Source organism: Gobio gobio (assembly GCF_949357685.1).
Source record: "Gobio gobio genome assembly, chromosome: 23".
Taxonomy (NCBI): domain Eukaryota; kingdom Metazoa; phylum Chordata; class Actinopteri; order Cypriniformes; family Gobionidae; genus Gobio; species Gobio gobio.
In genome coordinates, this window is record NC_137119.1 from 20273545 (window position 1) to 20296719 (window position 23175).

General features: G+C 36.1%; 3 protein-coding genes across 5 annotated transcripts in view; all 3 read left to right on the plus strand.

Moving 5' to 3' along the window:
* Positions 1-765: 765 nt before the first annotated feature.
* On the plus strand, positions 766-2391 carry eloca (elongin C paralog a). Of its 2 annotated transcripts, none has more exons than XM_079805870.1 (4): positions 766-844; positions 1276-1303; positions 1492-1638; positions 1756-2391. In XM_079805870.1, the coding sequence occupies exons 2-4, from the start codon at positions 1300-1302 to the stop codon at positions 1944-1946; spliced, it is 342 nt and encodes a 113-aa protein (XP_079661996.1). In that variant the 5' UTR covers positions 766-844; positions 1276-1299; the 3' UTR covers positions 1947-2391. The 2 variants fall into 2 exon arrangements, with proteins under 2 accessions (XP_079661996.1, XP_079661997.1); XM_079805871.1 differs by having other exon boundaries at positions 770-844; positions 1495-1638.
* A 3625-nt stretch (positions 2392-6016) lies between these two features.
* On the plus strand, positions 6017-22038 carry ube2wb (ubiquitin conjugating enzyme E2 Wb). Its single transcript, XM_079806691.1, has 6 exons — positions 6017-6082; positions 6873-6964; positions 15149-15251; positions 17171-17326; positions 19893-19968; positions 20059-22038. Exons 1-6 carry the CDS (start codon positions 6068-6070, stop codon positions 20070-20072), a joined length of 456 nt encoding a protein of 151 aa, XP_079662817.1. The 5' UTR covers positions 6017-6067; the 3' UTR covers positions 20073-22038.
* Positions 22039-22852: 814 nt separating this feature from the next.
* stau2 (staufen double-stranded RNA binding protein 2) overlaps positions 22853-23175 on the plus strand; it is a 167315-nt gene continuing 166992 nt past the window's right edge. The window contains exon 1 of one of the 2 annotated variants that reach the window (XM_079805756.1): positions 22853-23112. The gene's annotated coding sequence lies outside the window, so the exon portion shown is untranslated. The remainder of the gene's footprint in view (positions 23113-23175) is intronic. The other variant, XM_079805757.1, reaches the window with a different exon arrangement.

Sequence of the window (23175 nt, forward strand, 5' to 3'; positions counted from 1 at the left end):
AAGGCAAACGTTTTTTTGGGGTTTTTTTTTAAAGTGGCCAATAAAGTTACTTTTTAAAAAGTATCCAAAAAACCCTATCAATTCAGCAATAAATAAATACAAATTATTTCTGTGTGCAACATTTACACCTATTCACATATTGTCCAAAATATTCACTGAAATTCATACAAAAAATACAATATGGCCTACATACAAACAATACTACAACGTAAACACGGTCAGTTATTTCAGAATCTGCTGAAAACGTGGTATTTCATTATAACCAATAATAGTTAAGTATGGTTATACTATTAAATAATAGTTAAGAAATCATATCTAAAATTATTATTTATAAAGATTTTATATTAGGCCTATTTATAGATTTGTATGTTAGTTGCTATTTCTGTTTCTAGTACAGGTAGCCTACAATCTACACCATCTGCTGGCCATTTTTGCTGGCCAACTAACTAACTAACTAACTAACTAACTAACTAACTAACTAACTAACTAACTAACTAACTAACTAACTAACTAACTAACTAACTAACTAACAATAATAATATATTAATGCCTGTTTGTTATTTGAAATGATTTTATAAAGTAAAAAAAAAAACCATTCCCAGGGGGAAAAAACTAACTAACTAACTAATAACTAATGTAACTAATGTTTCTGAAGATTATTCTCCTTTATTTGTAATCATTATTTTAAATATTTTTTTTCATTTTGCATTACACACACACCATGGTTCAATTCCACATAAGGGGACTTTTATTTATGAGCCACATTTTTGAACCGGAAGTATTCAGTTGTGTCCACTGTCCAGCGTCTGTGTTTCTCAACTTGTTTTACTGTTTTATATTCGTGGTAAGTGTGACACTTGGACATTTATTATCCACAATATAGATTTGTATATAATATGAATCGATCCACTCAGAGACGAAATTGCGATTTATCGTTTACTGTTTTGACCGTGACTGTTCTTTTTTGAGACAGTTTTAGCAAGAATGAGAACAAATGTGAAATTACCAAGTGAAGCAAAAGAGAACAATTAACGTTACATAAACTAGCCAGTATTTTGGGAATAGGGAGTTTGTTTACTGTTCACGCGTCAATAAGTAAACAAGAAAAAAACGAATAAAGATTCAGCCTCGTTATCATATATAGTTCACAATTTTGTGTTTATTTCTAATCTTTCTTTCGATTTCTCTCTCCTTCTCATATGTTGATTCATAATAATTGATCTCTTTTCCTATGCAATACATCATAAGACTAATGTTTTGTTCTGTTGTTTGCAGGAATAACACAGTGCCTGTGAAGCAATGGGTTTGTATTAGACTTGTATTTATTTGCAAATAGGAAATTGTAATATCTCAATCAGCTCGTTTGCAGTTTGCAGTTCATTCTTGTCAAAATGTTCTGTTATGGTAAATTTGCTCATATGCGCATGAGTCTGTTTGGCTTCCATTAGCCTGTGACTTTCCCCCCTAAAGAATTCCAATAACATTTTCCAGCAGATATTGAAGAGAAGACGTATGGTGATTGTGAGGGCCCAGATGCCATGTATGTAAAGCTGATCTCTTCAGATGGGCAAGAGTTTATTGTGAAAAGAGAGCATGCTTTAACCTCTGGCACAATCAAGGCTATGCTGAGTGGACCTGGTGAGTATGAAACGTATTCAAAGTCTTGCTGTTCCGAAACAGCATTTCACAAATTTTTGATGTTGTGATATTTGAATAGGATGAAGAAGCTCTAACATTTTTCATGTTTACTCCAAGGTCAGTTTGCTGAAAATGAAACCAATGAGGTGAACTTCCGAGAGATCCCGTCTCATGTTCTCTCCAAAGTGTGCATGTATTTTACCTATAAAGTGCGCTACACCAACAGCTCAACAGAAATCCCAGAATTCCCCATTGCTCCTGAGATTGCCTTGGAACTGCTCATGGCTGCAAACTTCCTAGACTGTTAGATAGGAATGGAGTATACGTTATACTGTGACTGACTTACATGCTATTTGTTTGCCATATGTTCCTATGATTTTTGAGTGTGTATTTATAAATGTTTAGCTTTTTTTCCAACTTTGAAATGACTAGAAAATTTGTTTTGTATGTAGATTTTTAAATGTCCTGCATTCATTTTGTATTTGCAAGTCTTTTGCAGTTGTCCTAGTCTCACACTATGAATAAATGTGGATGAACCAAATGTATCACTGTCACACCTCTATGTCTTTGTGTTTTGGCTGGTTTAATATTTATATTTACAAATTGGCTTGCATTTCTTGTAAGACATAAATTAACACAGGGCAAAGGATGCATGCTACTTGCTGTAAACTATGGCATGAGTGTACCATTAAAGGGATTGTGATAAATAAAAAATACATCACTCAAAAATAAAGAATTTTTTTTTAAAAGTCATTCCAAACCCAGGTGACTGACTTTCTTCAGTGACGGAATAATTAATTAATAGATTGTACATGTATTAATAGATTAAACAATGATTTATTTAAAACTATAAATAGTAATACTATTTAAGGAATAATTAAAAAGATACCTTAAAAAGAAAAATAACAAGATCTCTATCTTAAAAGTCATTCCAAACCCATGGCTTCTGTGAATTAATGAATTAATAAGCACTATTCATTAAAAATAATATATATTTAATAATAATAAATTAAATAAAAATATGTATTTTAATAGGTGTTCCAAAATGTGGACGCCTTTATTCTGTGACGGAATAATTAAATAATAGACATTTATATTTATTAAAAATAATAGACATTATTTAATGATAACTGTTCATAATAAATACATATTAATCATTAAAAAGAATACTTCACCCCAAAAAAAAACTGTATTTTGAAAGGTGCTATAAATGTGGCCTTCTTTTTTCTGACAGAATAAAGAAATGATTGACATTTATTAAAACGTTGCTTGGAAAACTGGACTCATTGTGCACTCTTTAGCCATGAAGGAACACTTGCTCAACTACCGTACAGCCCTCAATGCTGCAAGATCCTCAAATTTCTCATCTACTATTAAGAATTCCATGTGTAGGCAAAAATCCCTGTTTGCTATGGTCAACAATCTTATTCATCCTCCACATGTTATTTCTGGCTCTGAGGTGCTTGTGAATCATTTTTCACATTACTTTTCAGACAAATTGAAGTCAATCACTGCATCCATTTCCAAAGACACCCCTCATACAACTGACTCAAATGTTCACTTGATGTCAGCTGACTCGGCTTGCTCCACAAACTCTCTCTCTCTGCTTTTACTCTCACTACTTCTGCTGCCATATGTGATCTAATTGTGAAGTCTAACTCTACATCCTGCCAGCTTGACCCTACTCCGACTGTTTTGCTTAAGATGTGTGTTCGTGAGGTTGAACCTTTCATAACACATATTATAAATTTTACTGCTATTGTTCCAGCAGAATTAAAACTGGCTGCCGTGACCCCCATTCTTAAGAAACCGGGTCTTGACCATCTAAACATGAATAATTATAGGCCAATCTCAAATGTACCATTCCTAAGTAAAACTTTTGAAAAAGTTGTGGCTTCACAATTGAGATCATACTTAAATGCTAATGGCCTATTTTAACCTTTTCAGACAGGATTTCGCTCGTCACATAGCACTGAAACTGCTCTTCGTGTGGTTAATGATATTCTTCTGTCTATGGATCCAGGGTTAATAAACTTGATTCTTCTGGATGTAAGCTCTGCATTTGACACAGTCTGGCATGAAATACAAATTTCTCGCCTTTCTGATATCGGTATCACTGGTTCAGCTCTTTCCTGGCTCATCTCCTACATCAGTGACAGAAAATATTATATTACCATACAAGGGTATAAATCTGCCGCTGCTCCACTTTCACAGGGTGTTCCTCAGGGCTCAGTTCTTGGTCCACTTCTGTTTATCATTTATATCCACTTGGTAACATCATATGCAGGCATGGACTTCAATTTCATTGCTATGCTGATGACATTCAAATTTACCTCACCACCAGCTCTGATAGGCCATCCTTGCCTGACTTACTTACTGCATGTATCAGGGATATCAAGCATTGGATGTCCTTGAATTTCCTTAAACTAAATAATAACAAAACTGAAATACTGATTATTGGCTCTGCAACCTCAGTTAAAAAGGATAGACCTGTCCTTTGAAATTGATGGGGTTTATGTAAAGCCTTCTTCATCTGTCCGTAATCTTGGTGTCTTATTTGACGCATATCTGTCTTTTGCCTCTCACATTTCTTCTGTTGTTAAAAACTCTTTTTTAAATCTATGTAATTTTGCACGTCTTCGATCTTCTCTCACTCAGGCTGATGCTGAAATCTTAATTCATGCATTAATCACATCCCGTCTGGATTATTGCAATTCTCTATTTCTTGGTCTTCCTAAAAAAACGTATATTGCAAGGTTACAGTATGTTCAAAACTCAGCAGCCAGAGTTCTCACCTCCACCAGGCGCTCTGCTCACATAACTCCTCTACTGCATGATCTTCACTGGCATCACATATTCACTTTAAGACATTACTTCTAACATTTAAAGCATTAAATGGTCTTGCACCTCCATTTCTGTCTGACTTACTCCACCACTACTCTCCTGCACGGTCCCTCAGATCATCTGAGCTTGGTCTCTTGTCCACTCCTCGTTTCCCGTTGTCCACTGTAGGTGGTAGGTCATTTAGTGTCAATACTCCTAAATTATGGAATTCACTTCCCCTACCATTGCGTACACTCTCAGAAAAAAAGGTACAGTGGAGGTACAATTTTGTTCCTTGGGGAACAAAACGTATAACTGTACCTTTAAAGGTACACAATTGGTCCTTAGGGTACAATTAAACCCTTGGCAGGCAGGTTCGGTCCTAGAGAGTTGCTGTCCTGCAGAGTTTGGCTCCAACCATGAAAGACGTCTATAGAAACTCTTATTGAGAATTAACAGAGGTTTAGATGTTGGTTTTATTGAAAATATTTGGTCACCATTATGGTAATCAGTGTGTCCTTTAGTTGGACAGTTTGACTCTTGGTTTTTTGTGTGAGTTTGTGGTTTTTGTAACAGTGTTAACAAAACACATAATCTGTTCAAATCAAAAGAAGCCATAAACAAAAACTGGCATGAAGAAAAATGTTAGACTGAACTCATCACTGACTAAAACTATTCATAAATAATATTCACCAACAATACTCTCTTGCCACAGATCAGGCATTCTGAATTTTGATTATTAAATACATTCTAGGGGGTAAAAGTGTATACGGCGCACACAGATATCAAGAATCAACATATGAATCTCAACAATGGTGACATAATTAATGCTGCAATGCATGCTGGGAGCCATGAGTTTTATACTATGGTGGCTTATAGGGTTGGAGCTAAACTCTACAGGACATCAGCTCTCTAGGACCGAACTTGCTGACTTAGAGGTACAAAAATGTACCCTTAAGGGTACAGCCCCAGTGACAAGCCATTGTACCCCTAAAGGTACAATTATGTAGGCTACTTTATTTTCTGAGAGTGTAATATCTCATCTCTGTTTACCTTCAGGACCCAGCTAAAGACATATCTATTTAATTTGTATTTTGAATAATGTGGCTATATAAGACCCGTGCTTGCATTGTGTATGTGAGTGTGTAAATGTACTATTGTGTATGTGGATGGACAAATGTACCGTCTAACACTAAAGCGGCCTTGAGCTATGGAAAGGCACTATATAAATAAATAACTTCTTCTTATTTAAAATAATAGATATACATTCATTATAACTATTCATAATACATAAATAAATACATTATTTAATTAAAAAGAATACTTCAACCAAAAATAAAAAAATCTGTAGCCGTTGAAACCTATGTGACTTTCTTTCTTCTGTGACAGAATAAAGAAATAATAATATATATGTATTCATTATCACAATGATTATTTAACTGTTAACTAGTATTAATTAATTGGAATAAAGAGAGAATATAGTGTACTGGGGAAGATTTTGGACTATCAGAGCGTGTTATCAGAACACAGAAGCGCTCGTGTGTCACGTGACGGTGACGTTAGTCGCCCTGCGTTACTGTGCGCCACTGATGCAGGGGGATCCATCATGGCGTCGATGCAGGTAAGATCACAGCTGACATCTAGCCCTGTTTAATCTATCAATCACTTCTTGATCAGGTGTCGAGCGTGTCGTCTCTGATAGTGTAAATGCTGTTTTTTGGATGCGCCTAATAAGGGGATCGAATATTCCTGTGTTATTTCTGAAATCATAACTTGTCCTCCTCCTCGCTGTTCCTGAGCTGTCAGGGTGAGAATTATCGGTGCTTTAAAAGCAACAGCTGGCGAGCAGGACTCGCATAAACTACTGATTTACCGCAAACACAGGGAATGTAATGAGTAGAATCAACGCGTTCTTACTAGAACTATCACGAGTTTGCTATCGAATTGCTTGAAATCGTGATATCAACATGTCTAGTTATTTTTATCCAGCCTTGCAAGGTTATCTGTGACTGTGCAGGACATGTGAAGTTATATTTTCATTAAACTTGGCTTAATGTTATTCAGACTCACTGTTGTATGTTGAATAAGAATATTGGCAATGATAAAATGTAGGCAATGTTTGTTGCCACACACGTCTTAGTGTTTATAGATTCAAAACAATTCAGAGGGTGAATTCAGATTAAAAAAATCGTTTTTTGTAATATTTTACTGTGATGTACCAATGCTTGAATAATGTAATAATGTCTCGTATGAATTAAGTTGATTTTAATGTTTAATTTAAAGAGCTATTTCTGACTGGTATATCCTGGCAAATACTTTTAGATTAAGGGTTTTGTATAAATATATGTGTATGTTATGAAAAACCTTCTTTTCCTATCTTTGTTCAATACTTTCTCTCTATTTCTCAACAGAAAAGGTTACAGAAAGAACTGCTAGCCTTGCAGAATGATCCACCCCCTGGAATGACCCTAAATGAGAAGAGCGTACAAAACACCATCACACAGTAAGGCCGACACTTCCCGACTCTGTTTAATCTTATACCCATGTGTATGATCACGGTGTACTTATTAACTGGCTAGCTTTCTCATGCCGTCCTGTATCAGGGATTGTCACATTTAAAAGTGCAGTATGACTCATTGCATTACATGTTAACCATACTGCTGTTGTTATCGTCACGTAAGGCCTAGAAAACTCTCCTCTCCCATTGTGGGCATATTTGCAAAATTTTAAACAAAACATTTTCCATGTGATGTCATTTGTAAGGCTGCTCTGCCCGATGTATAGTATGTCTGCTCGGACTAATCAAAAATTAAAGCTAGAGAGGGTAGTATTGCCGTAACAAATCTTATTGACCTCTTTTTAGCCTGTATCTATGTCTACGAATATATAGAAGTCTTTTAAGGAAAAAAAGGTGCATCACATTGTTCCAGAAAAGATTTCTTATCTGAATCTCAATATAACAGGTCTTGTGCTCAGCAGTAGTTACTTCAGAAATTGGGATCTTCACATATGTTTATATCTTTCTGTGCAGCAGTAATACGAATAAATGATTGACATAATTACTCGGTTTCAGAAAGCTAAACTTTGACAGCCAAGAGTTATAAATGTAATGTTTTCTTTTATGTAACTTGGTTTTGTGGGAAGATAATGTAATGTGGGTTTGCATTTTTATCCAGCCTTGTCTCGGTACGTGTTTTGTCAAAGAAATGTCAAGTATGAGCTTTAAGTTTAGCAGCTTGCCAAACGTGTTTGTCCTGACTAATTGGTCTAATTGCGTTCATTGTTGTCCTTCAAGTTTTTTGGAGGAAGTTTTCTGTTATGTTGTGGTTGAAACAAGCCCAACCAAATCCTACCTCGTTTTAAGATGCATTTGAACGGTATACTACCTGTAGCGATTTGATAACTCGTCTCATCATGGTTATTCAATATAATTGCAATATAATTGATAACTGCACTAACTGTGGCATTTAATTTTAAATCATATTTTGTAGGAACGCTCCGATCGATCGGCTGCAGATCGGTATCGGCCGATACTCACATTGATCTGGGAGTCAGCCATTATAAGGCTTGTCTCTCAATCGCATTCTCCCTTACCAGAAATTGTCACATTTCTGAAGTGCGAAATACATGGGTGTCACTAGGCCCTTTTTAGGGGGGCTTCAGCCCCTAAAATTCCCCTAAAATTCTGTCCAGCCCCCCTAAAAAATGTGATTAACCTTTCAAACATATGAAACTGGCGGGAGGCTTCGTCACGTTTTTTAATCTGCGTTAATCGGCGTTAGGGATGCCACAATTCTCAATATAATATTGAACCGTTCGGTGCGGCATTCACGGTTCAATACGCGCTTGTGAATTGCGTTTTTTTCGGTTTCGCATTTAATTAATTATATTTCTACAAATTCTATCATTTGCCTCCATCCCAATACTGAACAACGCGACATACATTCACATCACACGTTAGTGGTAGAGTTATACTCACGGAACACAATCACGAAAGTTCATTATTTGCATGCGTTTTAAAGCCTTGCCGGTTTCATTCGCGTGCGCGGTTTTAACATGCGCTTTTCCGAGCGCACGCACTAAACGCCTGTCAAACACGTGATTACTGGACTAAGTAGTCGTCTTACTGCGCTAATACTGTCAAATACACACAAGGTTAACATAAACACAGTCGGTTATGTCTGAAGTGAAAGTAAAATCGGTGTGTGTCTGTATATTAGATGCGCAGGTCTTAAAATGACAGCAGCACAGAATTGAACACGCTGTCCTTAAAGGGACAGTTCACCTCTAAAATTATGTCATTATTTACTCACTCTAATATTATTCCAAACCTGTATTCATTTCTCGATGACAGAATTTTCATTTTTGAGTGAACTATCCCTTTAATGTTAATACAACAACAAAAGACAGAGAAAATCACTCACTGCCCTTGAATGAAAAACTAATACAGTAGCTAAGAATCAATGTATATTTTATAGTGAAGTCTATGTAGTGTTTTATTTTTTACATTCATTCATTCAATGTCATACTTAAATGCTGCTGTACAGCTCTGAGCTGCCAGTGTAAAGCTTTATATATATTTATTTTATATTATTATTATACGTTTTTTTTTTAAGTAAAGTTTTACGTTTAAGTAAGGTAAAACAGAGGTGTGTGCGTTGATCTGAGCCTCATTGGTCTGTCACCGCTCATCAATGTCAAAATATTTGAGAAAACCAATCAAATCAGAGTAGGCGGGCTTTATGTTCACACAAAAGCTGCTGAGGCTGAGCGCAAATTTTAGCGGCAGGACTCGACGCCAAGTGCGAGATATGTAGCTAAACGAAACATTTCATATTTGACAGCTGCTTCTTTAAGTCAGAAAAGTTAAAAAAATGAGAAAAATATTTAGCCAAATTAATAAACTTTTGTCTAATTTCGCCATTTTGATTTTAAATAGGCCTATATGTAATGTAATTTATAATATAATTAACAAACAAGAAATATTAACAATTGTTTTCTTCAGATTTCTTTCAAATTACGCATACAGAGAAATAAAAAAATAACACACAGAGAAATTCTGCATGTGCAGTTGTTAAAACGACACCGGAAAGACCTGCACCAAACATTTTCAGTACAATTACACCCCTACTATCTATATTAGCATCTGCTCTCATGTGAAGTAATAATGTTCCATTCAAACTAAGGCAGAAATGTGAGCTCCTGTGCCGACGCAGCACTGATGGTCCAGGAATATTTCCACTTTGCCTCCGGAATGTTCTCACTCTTCTAAAAACAAACTGCTGCTGTAGATATATGATAATGACGTGGCAGGAAAATGATATTGTGGATGTCACTTTATCTGACTCTAGTATGTTGCACTTGCAAGAATTTTCTGTTTTCACTTGGTCCGACATTATTGCAAATTCAAATGTGTGCTACTTACTACTTACCTATTTATAACATTAAAGTCTTACCAACCCCAAACATTTGAACGTAGTGTATTTTTATGCTGTAATTAAAAATTATTGTCTGACATTATGTATTTGCTCTACAGTCAGTTTTCTTTTTACCTTACATTGCACTATTTTCCTTAACTTTCGCCTCATCATTTTATACCGGCAATAATGTTGTTTATAGTCACAGAGGAATAACTTTAGAGGTGGGAAATTAAAGGTGTAGAGCATTTTAATTGTTCCGCTATAAACAAAATTAGTTTCATTTTAGGATACCATGTCAACATGAGAAATTATCTCATTATATAATGTGGTGCAATTTTGTTCCCAAAAACTGAAGTTCATTAATTTAACTAAATTTATATTATGCTCTCTGTGCCAGATGTTTCCTCCATTGATATCAGGCATTCTGTCCTCCAGTGATATCAGGCATTCTGTCATCATAATCTCAGTGCAAAATGTTTTAGAATTAGTGAAGGACACACATGAGGACACAGTGACACATCCCAGTGAGTCTGATGAGTTGAGTCAGGAAAATCACCTCACTCTTTAGTTCTCTGTCCATTTTCACTCTCACCTTAATACCTTTGTTACTAGGAAAAGAAGGTTTGTCAAATGGTTCTTTATAAGTATATGTTAGCCAAAATGACTGAGAATTGACTGGAGCGGCTTAGGTGAAGGATTTTTTGCCAGAAAGAGCTGTGACCTCCGACATAGTGCTGCTTCCCTTATTGTTTAGTTCTGGATATTTAATCTTGTCCTGTCTTTCATTGCTCATTATATTCCTACTTCTTGTCTCTCTCCTTTTATGGCTGAAGTGAAACACTCTGCTGGCTGGCAGTAGAGTAGTCCCTTTTTTTCTTCTCAATAGTTTACTTTGTTGCTAATATGTATGCAACTTCTGCATAGTATAGTAAGTTAGGGCTGCTCGATTATGGAAAAAATCATGATCACGATTATGATATACACCGATCAGGCATAATATTTTGTGTTGGTCCCCCATTTGCTGCCAAAACAGCCCTGACCCGTCGAGGCATGGACTCCACTAGACCCCTGAAGGTGTGCTGTGGTATCTGTCACCAAGATGTTAACAGCAGATCCTTTCACTCCTGTAAGTTGCGAGGCAGGGCTTCCTTGGATCAGACTTGTTTGTTCAGCAAACCCCACAGATTCTCGATTGGTTTGAGATCTGGGGAATTTGGAGGCCAAGTCGACACCTCAAACTCATTGTTGTGCTCCTCAAACCATTCCTGAACTATTTTTGCTTTGTGGCAGGGCGCATTATCCTGCTGAAAGAGACCACAGCCACCAGGGAATACTGTTTCCATGAAAGGGTTTACATGGTCTGCAACAATGCTTAGGTAGGTGGTATGTGTCAAAGTAACATCCATATGGATTGCCGGACCACAGGTTTCCCAGCATCACACTGCCTTAGCCGGCGTGCCTTCTTCCCATAGTGCATTCTGGTGCCATGTGTTCACCAGGTAAGCGACGCACACGCACCCGGCCATCCACGTGATGTAAAAGAAAACGTGATTCATCAGACCAGGCCACCTTCTTCCATTGCTCCGTGGTCCAGTTCTGATGCTCACGTGCCCACTGTTGGCGCTTTCGGCGGTGGACAGGAGTCAGCATGGGCACCCTGACTAGTCTGCTGCTATGCAGCCCCATATGCAACAAACTGTGTTGCACTGTGTATTCTGACACCTTTTTATCAGAACCAGCATTAACTTCTTGAGCAATTTGAGCTACAGTAGCTTGTCTGTTTGATTGGACGACATGGCCAGCCTGTGCTCCCCACGTGCATCAATGCGCCCTGGCATGACAGACCGGGAACACCCCACAAGAGCTGCAGTTTTGGAGATGCTCTGACCTAGTCATCTAGCCATCACAATTTTGCCCTTGTCAAACTCGCTCACATCCTTAAGCTTGCCAATTTTTCCTTTTTAAGCTTGCCCATTTTTAACTTTGAGGACAAAATGTACAGATAGAGATAATCTCTAAATGTGATAGAGATAATCAGTGTTATTCACTTAATCTGTCATAATGTTATGCCTGATTGGTGTATATTTGCATCTACATTTCATTAGTGAAATTTCACAATTCTCAATAACAATTTCAATACCACAGCAGCATACTAGTCTAACTAATGCAGGTAAAAAAAGTCCTCAAATTATTGAAAATAAGTAAACAGTCAGTAATACAAAAAAACAACCACCAATTTGTTTTACAAACAACAGGACAAATACTATAGTTTTTTTTTTTGTCACTCAAGTCTAGAAGTATTCCGCTCTAACAGTCAACTACAGATATTAAATAATCAGATGTAAAATAAAACAGAATAATTTTCACTGTAAGAGTTAAACTTGCTTTAATTCTTAATAAAGCTACAAAAGTCCTTCAGTCGAGCAGTGAGAGATTTTTCTCTGTGTTTTGTTGTTTGATTTAACAGTAAGGAAACCGACTGCAGCAGGATTGTTAGGTTAAAGGACAACTCTGGTGAAAAATGAACCTAGGGGTAATTAACACATGGTTACCGAGTAGATCGTTCTCTGGGATGCGTTTTCATGAAAATCGAATGTAAAGAGTTTTATCTCTAAAAACAGATTAGCTTATAACGCTAGTATATGGGGCATAGAATAAGTCAAATTAAATCGCTAGTTAATACCACTAACAAGGCTCAAAATAGCCTCACACTAACGGTAGCATAACGAGGGTCCCTACATGCAAACCGAAGCATTGAGAACTCTGTAAGTGTACAAACAGTTTAATAAGAAGATACTTTATAAAGACAGGACATTACGCATATACAGACAGGAACCATCTTGGAAAACAGTCTTGACAAGTCGAGCCACGGTTGAATAATCCGCCATCTCTTTAGTGTGTATCCTTTGGAAGCACTAGTCTGTTGCGTTCAGTTAAAATTTTATTTATTTTCTCTGTTGCGTTAAGTGCTTTCTTCCGGAAACAACGGACCATATGAGATTCCATCCCAGAGAACAATCTACTCGGTAACCATGTGTTAATTACCCCTAGGTTCATTTTTCACCGGAGTTGTCCATTAAGACTGAAAGCACAGATCCAATAAATTGAGACACATCCGATTTTAACCCAACTGTTTACGTACACTGAAGACATAATCGACTGCGTTTACGTGAATACTCCCCATGCCTGGCATTTTGACACTTTTTTTGTGTATGAGGCCGTTTAGGGGGGCAGCTGAAGCTCAGTTCACTTTGCTTGTCCGTGTTCCGCTCCATCTCGGAACGCGCAAATAGTTCTTTTTTGTTTACGTACACTGAAGACATAATCGACTGCGTTTACGTGAATACTCCCCATGCCTGGCATTTTGACACTTTTTTTGTGTATGAGGCCGTTTAGGGGGGCAGCTGAAGCTCAGTTCACTTTGCTTGTCACAGCCTCATTTGCTCCTCCATTCCTGACACTTTGGACCCTCTTCAGTTTGCCTATCGTCCCAATAGATCGACTGAAGATGCCATCTCTCACGTCCTTCACTCCTGCCTCACTCACATCGACAGCAAAAGTGGGAACTATGTCAGGCTGCTATTTATTGACTATAGCTCAGCCTTTAACACCATAGTTCCCATTAAGCTAACACACAAACTCCTGGATCTAGGCCTGAATTCTTCTCTCTGCCTCTGGATTGAAGATTTCCTCACTGGCAGACCCCAGGCGGTGAGAGTAGGCCAGTTCACCTCCACCTCCATCACCCTGAGTGTTGGAGCTCCACAGGGCTGTGTGCTGAGTCCCCTGCTCTACTCTCTCTACACCCATGACTGTTTGTCCACACACAGCTCCACCTCGATCATCAAGTTTGCTGATGATACTGTTGTCCTGGGTCTCATCTCCAACAACAATGAGACGGCATACTTGGACGAAGTGGAGCAACTGACATCATGGTGCCAGGACAACTGTCTCTCTCTGAATGTTAACAAGACCAAAGAACTGATTGTGGACTTCAGGAAGAGACAGCATCGGTCATACTCCCCTCTCATGATCAGCGGGACACCGGTAGAGAGAGTGAGCAGCTTCAAATACCTGGGTGTGAACATCTCAGAGGATCTGACCTGGACTACACACATCCAGACACAGGTGAAAAAAGCCAGGCAAAGACTGTACCACCTGCGCCAGCTGAGGAAATTCAGGGTTTCACCAGCCATCCTGAAAACTTTCTATCGAGGGGCGATAGAAAGTGTCCTGACTCAGTGCATCACAGCGTGGTACGGGAACAGCACCAGTCACGATTGCAAAGCCCTGCAAAGAGTGGTGCGCTTATCCGAGCGCATCTCAGGCTCAGCTCTCCCGCCTCTGCAGGACATCTACACCAAACGCTGCAGAGGTAGAGCTACTAAAATCATCAGAGACATTAATCACCCTGCAAACTCTCACTTCACCCTGCTGCCATCTGGTAAGCGCTTCCGTAGCCTGATGGCAAAGACTGAAAGACTCAGGAGGAGTTTCTTCCCCCAGGCCATCAGACTCCTGAACTCAGTCACGTGACTTCACTTCACCCCCGCACACACATAAACATCCAGTTTAAACATTAACATCCACATACTGCCATTGCACTGCACTTTACTTTCCTATTGTTACTGCGTAACAACCTGTAATAAACCTTGCACATTATACTTCTTTATATATACATATATATATATTTATGTTAACCACTTATTTCTAAGTCTACAGTTTCTCACTTATCATATCCACTTATTTTTTTATATTTTTATATTTTAATTTTTATATTTTTATTTTTATCTTATTTCCTATTTTTATCTTTTACTTGATTTATTTATAATTCTACTTATGTTAATACTTTTTATTCTAATTTTATTCTATTTCTATTTTAATTTCTTGTAACTGTTATTTGCACTGTCCATGGAGCGGACCTGTTTACATTTCACTGCCAGTTGTATATTGTGTATATAACTGTGTATGTGACAAATAAAACTCTTGAATCTTGAATCTTGAATCTTGAATCTTTTAACAACTCTTTAATATCAAGCACGTCATGTTATATGATTTTACTGATTTGCATGTTATGTGTGGGCTTTTATAACTAGGAGTGAAAGAGCACTGCTGGAAAGGAACGGAATGCGGCCCAATGGTTTTATGTCGATTTATTATATTTTCATAATCATTAGCCAAAATTAATCGCACAGCTCTAGAATATAAGAAATCATTTAGACAACCAAAAGGCTTAATTATTAATGTCTTTCTGTTTCTCTTTACAGATGGATTGTGGATATGGAAGGAGCTTCTGGTACTCTTTATGAAGGGGAGAAATTTCAGCTTCTATTTAAATTTAGTAGTCGTTATCCCTTTGACTCGCCTCAGGTAAGTCTAAATATAATTTATTAACGGTATTTAATACTAAATAAAGTTTTATTTTTAGAATATATATTTATTGGCAGCAACATTATTAGGAATGAATATATTTTTTTTATTTTTGCAGAAATTCTGACCAGTGTTATTCTTTTGTTATTTCTATACTATTATAATACTATTTTGAATTTAGCTTTTATTTTAATATTTTCAGTTATCATTTAAATTTTCGGTAATTTGTTATGCGCTTATGTATCATTTGTATTAGTTTTTGTTTAAAATATTTCTAAATAGTTAACTTTTTATTTCAGTTTTAGTTTGTTTTAATATCTTAACCTAAACTTATTTCATTGTAAAAATGTATTTAGTTCGTTTTTCATCTAATATTTATATTTCATTTCATTTTAGCTCTCTGTTAACAAAAATGTTTTCGATAACAATAACACTGGTATTCTATAAATGATGATTTTCGGTACACATGTACGCCGCTGTCTGTTCGGTTCTCGGTAGTCTTATTGCTGCTCATTTGCATAAAATCAAACTTTGTGCATTGCTGGACTCAATATAATATTCATTTGTAGTAGCAAAGTGAACATTCAAGGGTCAACTGAAGTCTATTTTGCACATACAACAGTAAAATAATAGGATCAATCTGCACAAGGGCATTTTGAGCTTGAAGATTGCGGATTTAAAGGCTACATTTGAGGGGATTAGCTCCGATCTTATTTTACATATCAGTCCCACTATAAATACCAGACCAAATTAGATAAACAAGCTCACACACCTTTAAGGCTTTTAGAGTTAAGAACTGTATGACTGTATGGCGGCAGGGACTTTTATATTTGAAAAACACATCACAACAAGTGACAAATGATTTTGATGGTTTAGAGCTGATACAAAGTGTAAATGGAGCAAAGGTAAGTGTATGCCCTGGCTTAGTGCATGCCTTAGACTTTTAAATGTGATCGAGGACAGCACTTAAGATTAAAAGTGACTGATGAACAATGTTTTTTGTTGCTGAAGTGGCCCTAGCAGAGTTTGTGTGCATTAAGTGCATTTAATCGGAAGTGAGGGACTGGCTGTATTATGATCGAGAGCGCTCTATGCTTTTCCTCATGTAAGTCCGGATCTGGCGCCGGCTTCTCGTTCAGCCGGCTGTCTCTGTCTCTGTCTCCACCTCCTAATCTAGCGGCCTCATGCCAATTGTGAGGACTAAGCACTGGCTTATGATTTAAAGGGATAGTTCACCCAAAATATTAACGTTCTGTCATCATTTACTCACCCTTGTGTTGTTTCAAATCCAAATTACTTTCTTTGTTCTGTGGCACACAAAAGGAGAAGTTTTGAAGAATGTCCACGCTGCTCTTTCCCATACAGTGTAAGTGAATGTGGACTGAAGCTCTCAAGCTCTGAAAATGACAAAACATCACCATAAAAGCATCATACAATTAGTCCATTCTCGTGCACTGATTTTCAAGTCCTGTAATTGTTTATAATAGCTTTTTGTGAAGAACAGGTCAAAAGTTATTCAGGGAAAATATAGCTTGACCACCCTAGTCAAGTCACCTTTATTTCTATACCGCTTTAATATAGAGTGTTTCAAAGCAGCTTCACAGTGATAAACAGAAAAATAATGATCAATAATGCAAACTATGATACATTTAATTTTAGAAGAACATAGTGTAATTTATTCTGCTGAAGTTAGTTAGTTGTTGATTCAATTTAGTTCACAAAATTCATCAGTTATGAAACAAAGTCGAAACGGGTACAAGGCAGCTCCGCAGAAAACTTTGGTGTCGTTCAAATGGTCTCCATTAAATTTCATTGTACTAAAAAGAGCAGCTTGGAGCAAGTCAAGCACACATGGTCATATATTGTTCCATATTGAAATGAAAACAAATATGCTATGTGTTTATGTTGTGTTTTGACAGGTAATGTTCACAGGAGACAATATACCTGTCCATCCGCACGTTTATAGCAATGGCCACATCTGCCTGTCCATCTTAACGGAGGATTGGTCACCAGCTCTTTCGGTGCAGTCTGTTTGTCTTAGCATTATTAGCATGCTGTCTAGCTGCAAAGAGAAGGTAAGTGTCTCGCTTCACAATGCTATAGTTTTCAAGATGTGTATTAGAGCTGCACAATTAAGAATTTAAAAGATTAAAATCGAGATCATGGTTCTCCCACTATTCTCTGGCAAAATGTTAATTGCTGCAGTCTACTTTAAAAATTATAATAATTTTTTAATGATTCAATGACTCATTCATAAAAACTGTACTTGTTTAATTGCTGGATGAGTAATCTGGTGCGTCCGAAATCGCATACTTTATAGTAGGTTTGAACATTTGGTTTAAAACGTACTTTGTGACCGTTAAAATGTATGTTCTTAAATGTATGTGTTTAGTTTAAATAAAATTCAGATATACTATATCCGCCATGTTGTCATTAGCCCCTTTCACATATAGTCTTTACTGGTAAATTACCGGTAACAGATCATGTGTGAACAGGACCTTTTCAAAAATAAATTGGTACCAGCAATTTACCAGTAAGGGAAGTTGTAACATTACCCGTAAATTACCGTTGTGTGAAGGCGGAATGGAGATTACCGGTATATTCACGTATTAAATCAGTACACGCTGATGTAAGAAGTCTGCTTTAGGCCAATCATAAAGACTTATGAAGATGAAGATTACTCTATGCTTTTTACAGTAAGTTTTTTATTTATTTTTCTATTTAAATATGCACTAAATGTTCGTCTTTGACCATTGCACCAGGTCTCACAGCTTTTTCAACGTCCATTCATCAGCGCTGTGGCTCTGCTGTTGGTTACTATTACCCGAGCGTCGTGTTTTTAAGAGCAAACATCCCCTTATACCTTTCACTCAGACGTCCAAAAGATGTTGTCAAATTGAACAGATGGTAAAACTAAAGTGCTTCTCCTCATGCGGTTGGATGAAGACAACAGTGCAGCGTTTAAAGATAATTTCTGATGACTGACATTACAGAATTTACCGGTATTTTGCTGCTGATGTGTGAATGGTTTCTAACGGGTAAAAAGCCAGAACGCCTTTGCTTGTGTGAACAGCATATTTGTGTATTTACCGGTAAATTTTACGGTAAATTACCGTTATTGCTCTGTGAAAGGGGCTATTGTCAGTAACCTCTCACGTGGCCTCATGGGATGGTAAAGCGTCCATTTAATGCGTACTTCAGAATCTCTCTGGAAGTAGTACGTCATCCGGGTACTTTTCACCTACTGTTTTATGAATACTACGAATTTGGACATGCTACTTGGCTCACATACTGTTTTTCGCCTACTATATAGTATGGAAGTAAGCATGTTCAGACGCAGGGAGCATTTTTGAATGAATCTCTTGACTGGTACAATGACAATTACATGTTTATAACTTATCGCCACCTATTGATATAATGATGTAATTGATACAATCTTTATTTGAAGCGTCAAATTACTTTCAAAAGGGGATTTAGTCTTTTTTGATCGCTACCTTAGACAGTGTTTATATAATAATATATAAGAACTAACTAAGAAACTTCGCTGTGATCGTACTTGGCTTAAGAGACGAAGCCGAATCGTTGTCATTTAGGAATAAGATCATGTGGGTGTCATGCAGCTCTAAAAGTATTTGTTTGTTGTATCTCTGTGGATTCTAAAGTTGCAGAACAGATGCATATGTAAAAATAGCACATTTAGTTTCTAAAATGGGACATATTAGACAGATATGTTTGTTCATTAGTTACAATAGTAAGACATTAACCACGTCACACAGCCAAATCTGGTGCCTCTCTGAATCAATGGCTTACTAATTATAGTACTTGCTTAAATGTGTCTTAACGCTGACTTTTTGTAGTTGACAGTTTATAAGATATTAGACAGGAGAGGAAAACAGTCAGAACCTTAAGCATGTATAATCTGTTCAATTTACACGCTCCAGTTCAAACATCAATGATATTTTCTTGACAAAATTTAAATAATAAAAAAACTAGTTCAAAAGTGTATAAATTTGCATAGATTTTTTGCAAGCATTGTCTCTGGAAACTAGTTTCATATATGTAATGTATACACTACTGTTCAAAGTTTTTTTAAGGAAATTAATTAATACATATTCAGCAAGGATGCATTAAATTGATTAAAAGTGACAGGAAAGTCATTTAAAAAGTTGCAAAAGTTGCAAAAGTTTTCCATTTCAAATAAATGCTGTTCTTTTGAACTTTCTACTCATCAAAGTATCATGAGAAATGCATCACAGTTTCCACAAAAAGCACAACATTGATTTCAACAATGATAATTTTTTTGATAATAATTTGAAATGTAATACTATTGATAATAATGAGAATTGTTTCTGGAGCATCAAATCAGCATATTAGAAGATTTCTGAAGGATCATGTTACTGATAATTAAAGTAATGATGCAGAAAATTCAGCTTTGGGGAATAAATTACATTTTTTAAATATATGAACTGTAATAATATATGAAAATATTCTTGTTTTTATTGTATTAATCAAATTAATACAGCTTTGGTGAGCATAAGAGACTTATTTCAAAAACAGAAAAAAAACATGCTGTCCCCCAAACTTTTGAACGTTAATTTATATAAAAATATATATTTATTATAAATACTTTTTTCTTTACAGAGGCGGCCACCTGATAACTCCTTTTATGTACGGACATGTAATAAAAATCCAAAGAAGACAAAATGGTGGTATCATGGTAAGAACTAATGTATTAGTTAGAAATAGATAAATCATCTAGTGGAAATGCATTTTAAATGTATTTAAAATATTTCTTTTTTTTCCACAGATGATACCTGTTAATATGAACTTTCTAGAACTCCCAGAGGGAAGAACTCCTACTGTCCTATAAAAGCACTTTTTTTAAATCACATGGTCTCTGAACTTTAACCTTGGACTCAAGCATGGACTCCGACCACAAACATGGGAGAGGAGGTCAGCTGTGTTACCGGTAACCAGTTGGATGCATGTTTGGGAAATAAAAAAAGACAGAAGAAGAATGGAAATACATTTTAGAGAGGATGGAAACGGATGCATCGTCTGTTTGGTGTGGAGGAATTTAGATTTATCCAGGAAGAAGGATTTTTTTTTTTGGTAGTGAGATTATTGTTGTCTTGGACCACACATGTTCCTGTTCTTTTTTTCTTTTGGTATGTTTTAGGGTTCATGTGTCTCGTGCAATAACAAGGATGGGTGCATAGCATGGCCAATAATGAGAAATCCAAATCATATTGTTGAAATCCAAAACAAATCTGGAAAAGATTGTAGTGTCCCTTTGCTCTTCTCTTTCCTTTTATTCCTACTTAAATGATATGCACTGTGAAATTGTGATGCAGTTCTGCTGATGGCGCGCCACTTCAGGGGGTAGAATTTGGATGCTCTTCTGTAAATATTTTAATTTAAGAACGGTACGGTTTGATCTTCTTCATGTCAAGTTCTGATATCATGGGGAATGGTGGTTGCATTGTCACTTATGCTTGTTAGGACTATAATTGGCCTGTGTGAGCATTAAAACCAACCTTGACCATCCATGAACTCGTATTTACCTCCACCAAGTCATATGGGATGGAAACAGTGTTCTATGTAGTTTTGGCATTAAAGCAAAGCAGGTAACCCAATATATTGAATGTTGGCAAGAAAGTTCTTATTTGTATAAAATATTTTGTATTGAGATGTAAACTCAATTCTCTTTTAACTATTCCATTTTTAAAAGTTTCTTCCTTGCTTTGGTTCACTTTTTTTTTGTTATGCTTTTACTTTTTAGGTGCAAGTAATGAAAAAGATTTGAAGAACGGAGTATGTTTTTGGGAGTACGTCTTTAATTCTGGGTACTTGTTTCATTCTCTGTTGGTTTTGAAGTTATTGTGGTTTGTATATTCTCAAGATGTTGATTATCCTGGTCATAATGGTCTGGCTCAGGTAATTTTTTCAAGGAAAAGCAAATCACAAATATTCCTAAATATATTCCATTTGATTATATTTTCTCCTAAAGGACTGTTACATAGTTAAAAGTGAAATTAACTCACCTGGCAGCATGGTCTATATGTAGATAGGCAAATGAAGTTAATGCAGAGCACATATTTGGTAATGTTTGGATCATGCACTTTTTCCACAATTAAATTATTTATCCAAAAATGTGTGTTACTAGGGTCAAAGATTATCAGTAGTTTGGCATTAGAAAATCTTCTGTCCCCAACAATTATATATGTTTAATGTACGTTATCTGATTAATGTTTGATTTCACACTGTTGATTAACTTCATACACTCCAAAGATGTGTTTTAGCCATTTATTCAGAAATACTTGAATATTCCAAACCTGTTTGGCTTGTCTTCTTTTCCATTGTCTTTGGCTTCCAAGTGAATGTGTTGGAGTAGAAAAAAAATGGAGATGGCCATGACTCTTCCCTCTGCACACAATATCAGGATACTTTATTTTGTGTTACACATGTAATTGTCCTTCCTTACTACTGAAAGAAAGTGTGTGACAACAGGGCTAAACTTGAATGTGTGATTGGTGGTTGAGAATTATATTGGACCCCTGTCATCATTTGAAAGTCAATAAGTGTACATGGTTAAGTAGACTTGGGTATCTACATTTTTGTTTGTTTGTTAATGAAGGGTTCTAATTAAATATTGGTTTGAAAGTTATAAGGTGATAGGAGCTATTGTTTTCTTATTCTTTGAGTTCTCAAGAGTTTTTTTTTTTGGTATGTAAAAAATTATGTAAGTTGTGCCTGTTAATTTAAAAATAAAAATACAGGTTTTGAATGAGTCTTTATCATTTACAAACTGCATAACCACAGTTTTTCACTTTATATATATATATATATACATACATTTATACATACATACACATATATACACACACATACACACACACACACACACATATATTACATTATAAATGTCTTTACTGTCACTTTTCATCAATTTAATGCGTCCTTAATGAATACAAGTATTAATGTATTCCTCTTTTTTTAATCTTACCACAAATGTTTAATTGATCAATGTTTCTACAAAAATGTTAAGCAGCAAAAATGTTTTCAACATTAATAATAAATGTTTCGAAACAAATCATCATATTAGAATGATTGATGATCATGTGACACTGAAGACTGGAGTAATGATGCTGAAAATACAGATTTATCATCACGGGAATAAATTACATTTTTAAACGTATTAAAAGAGAAAACACGTACTTTAAATTGTAATGATATTTCACAATCTTATAGTTTTTTTTTTTTTTAAATAAACAGCCTTTGTGAGCATAAGACACACACACACACACACACACACACACACACACACACACACACACACACACACACACACACACACACACTCGTAGACTCGTAATACTCATATTTGTAGCCGTTTATAAATGAACATGTAATAATAGTAATAAGAATAAATTAAACAATGAATTTTATTTATTATATACGTTGCATATTATATTTAACATTCATTGTATGATATATGTAACAGAACATAATATCGTATTAAACACGTTTTAAAAAGTAATGTAGTGTGTGGTATTTAAATGCACAGAGCATGAATTCATCCATAGTCGCTATCAGGAAGCCGGACTGTACCATCTGTGCGACAGGGGAGGGGTGCACTCTTTTCGCTGTCCTCAAAGAACTAATTTCAAAATTGACCAAAACTGTGCTAATTATGAACTTCAAAACACACAATTCACAAAGCAGTGCTGTGCCGTCGTCATATATGACTATTTCTGGAAAAGAACGTGTTGCTCAAATGTTGGTTCGGTCCTGGTACCATCAGTTCTCTTTAGTGTTTGCCAATGTTGGAGGTGTAACTGGGGTCTGGCCCTGGACGAAGGTAAACTATTATTATTAAATGCGTTATGATTTGAAGAAGCGATGAATTCAGAATTGCTCTTGA

Excerpts from the sequence above, each read along its gene's own strand:
- eloca (XM_079805870.1), top strand. Across the intron at positions 1,639-1,755 it reads GGCTATGCTGAGTGGACCTG|GTCAGTTTGCTGAAAATGAA; the intron begins GTGAGTATGAAA and ends GTTTACTCCAAG.
- ube2wb (XM_079806691.1), top strand. Across the intron at positions 6,965-15,148 it reads GTACAAAACACCATCACACA|ATGGATTGTGGATATGGAAG; the intron begins GTAAGGCCGACA and ends TTCTCTTTACAG. Across the intron at positions 15,252-17,170 it reads ATCCCTTTGACTCGCCTCAG|GTAATGTTCACAGGAGACAA; the intron begins GTAAGTCTAAAT and ends GTGTTTTGACAG.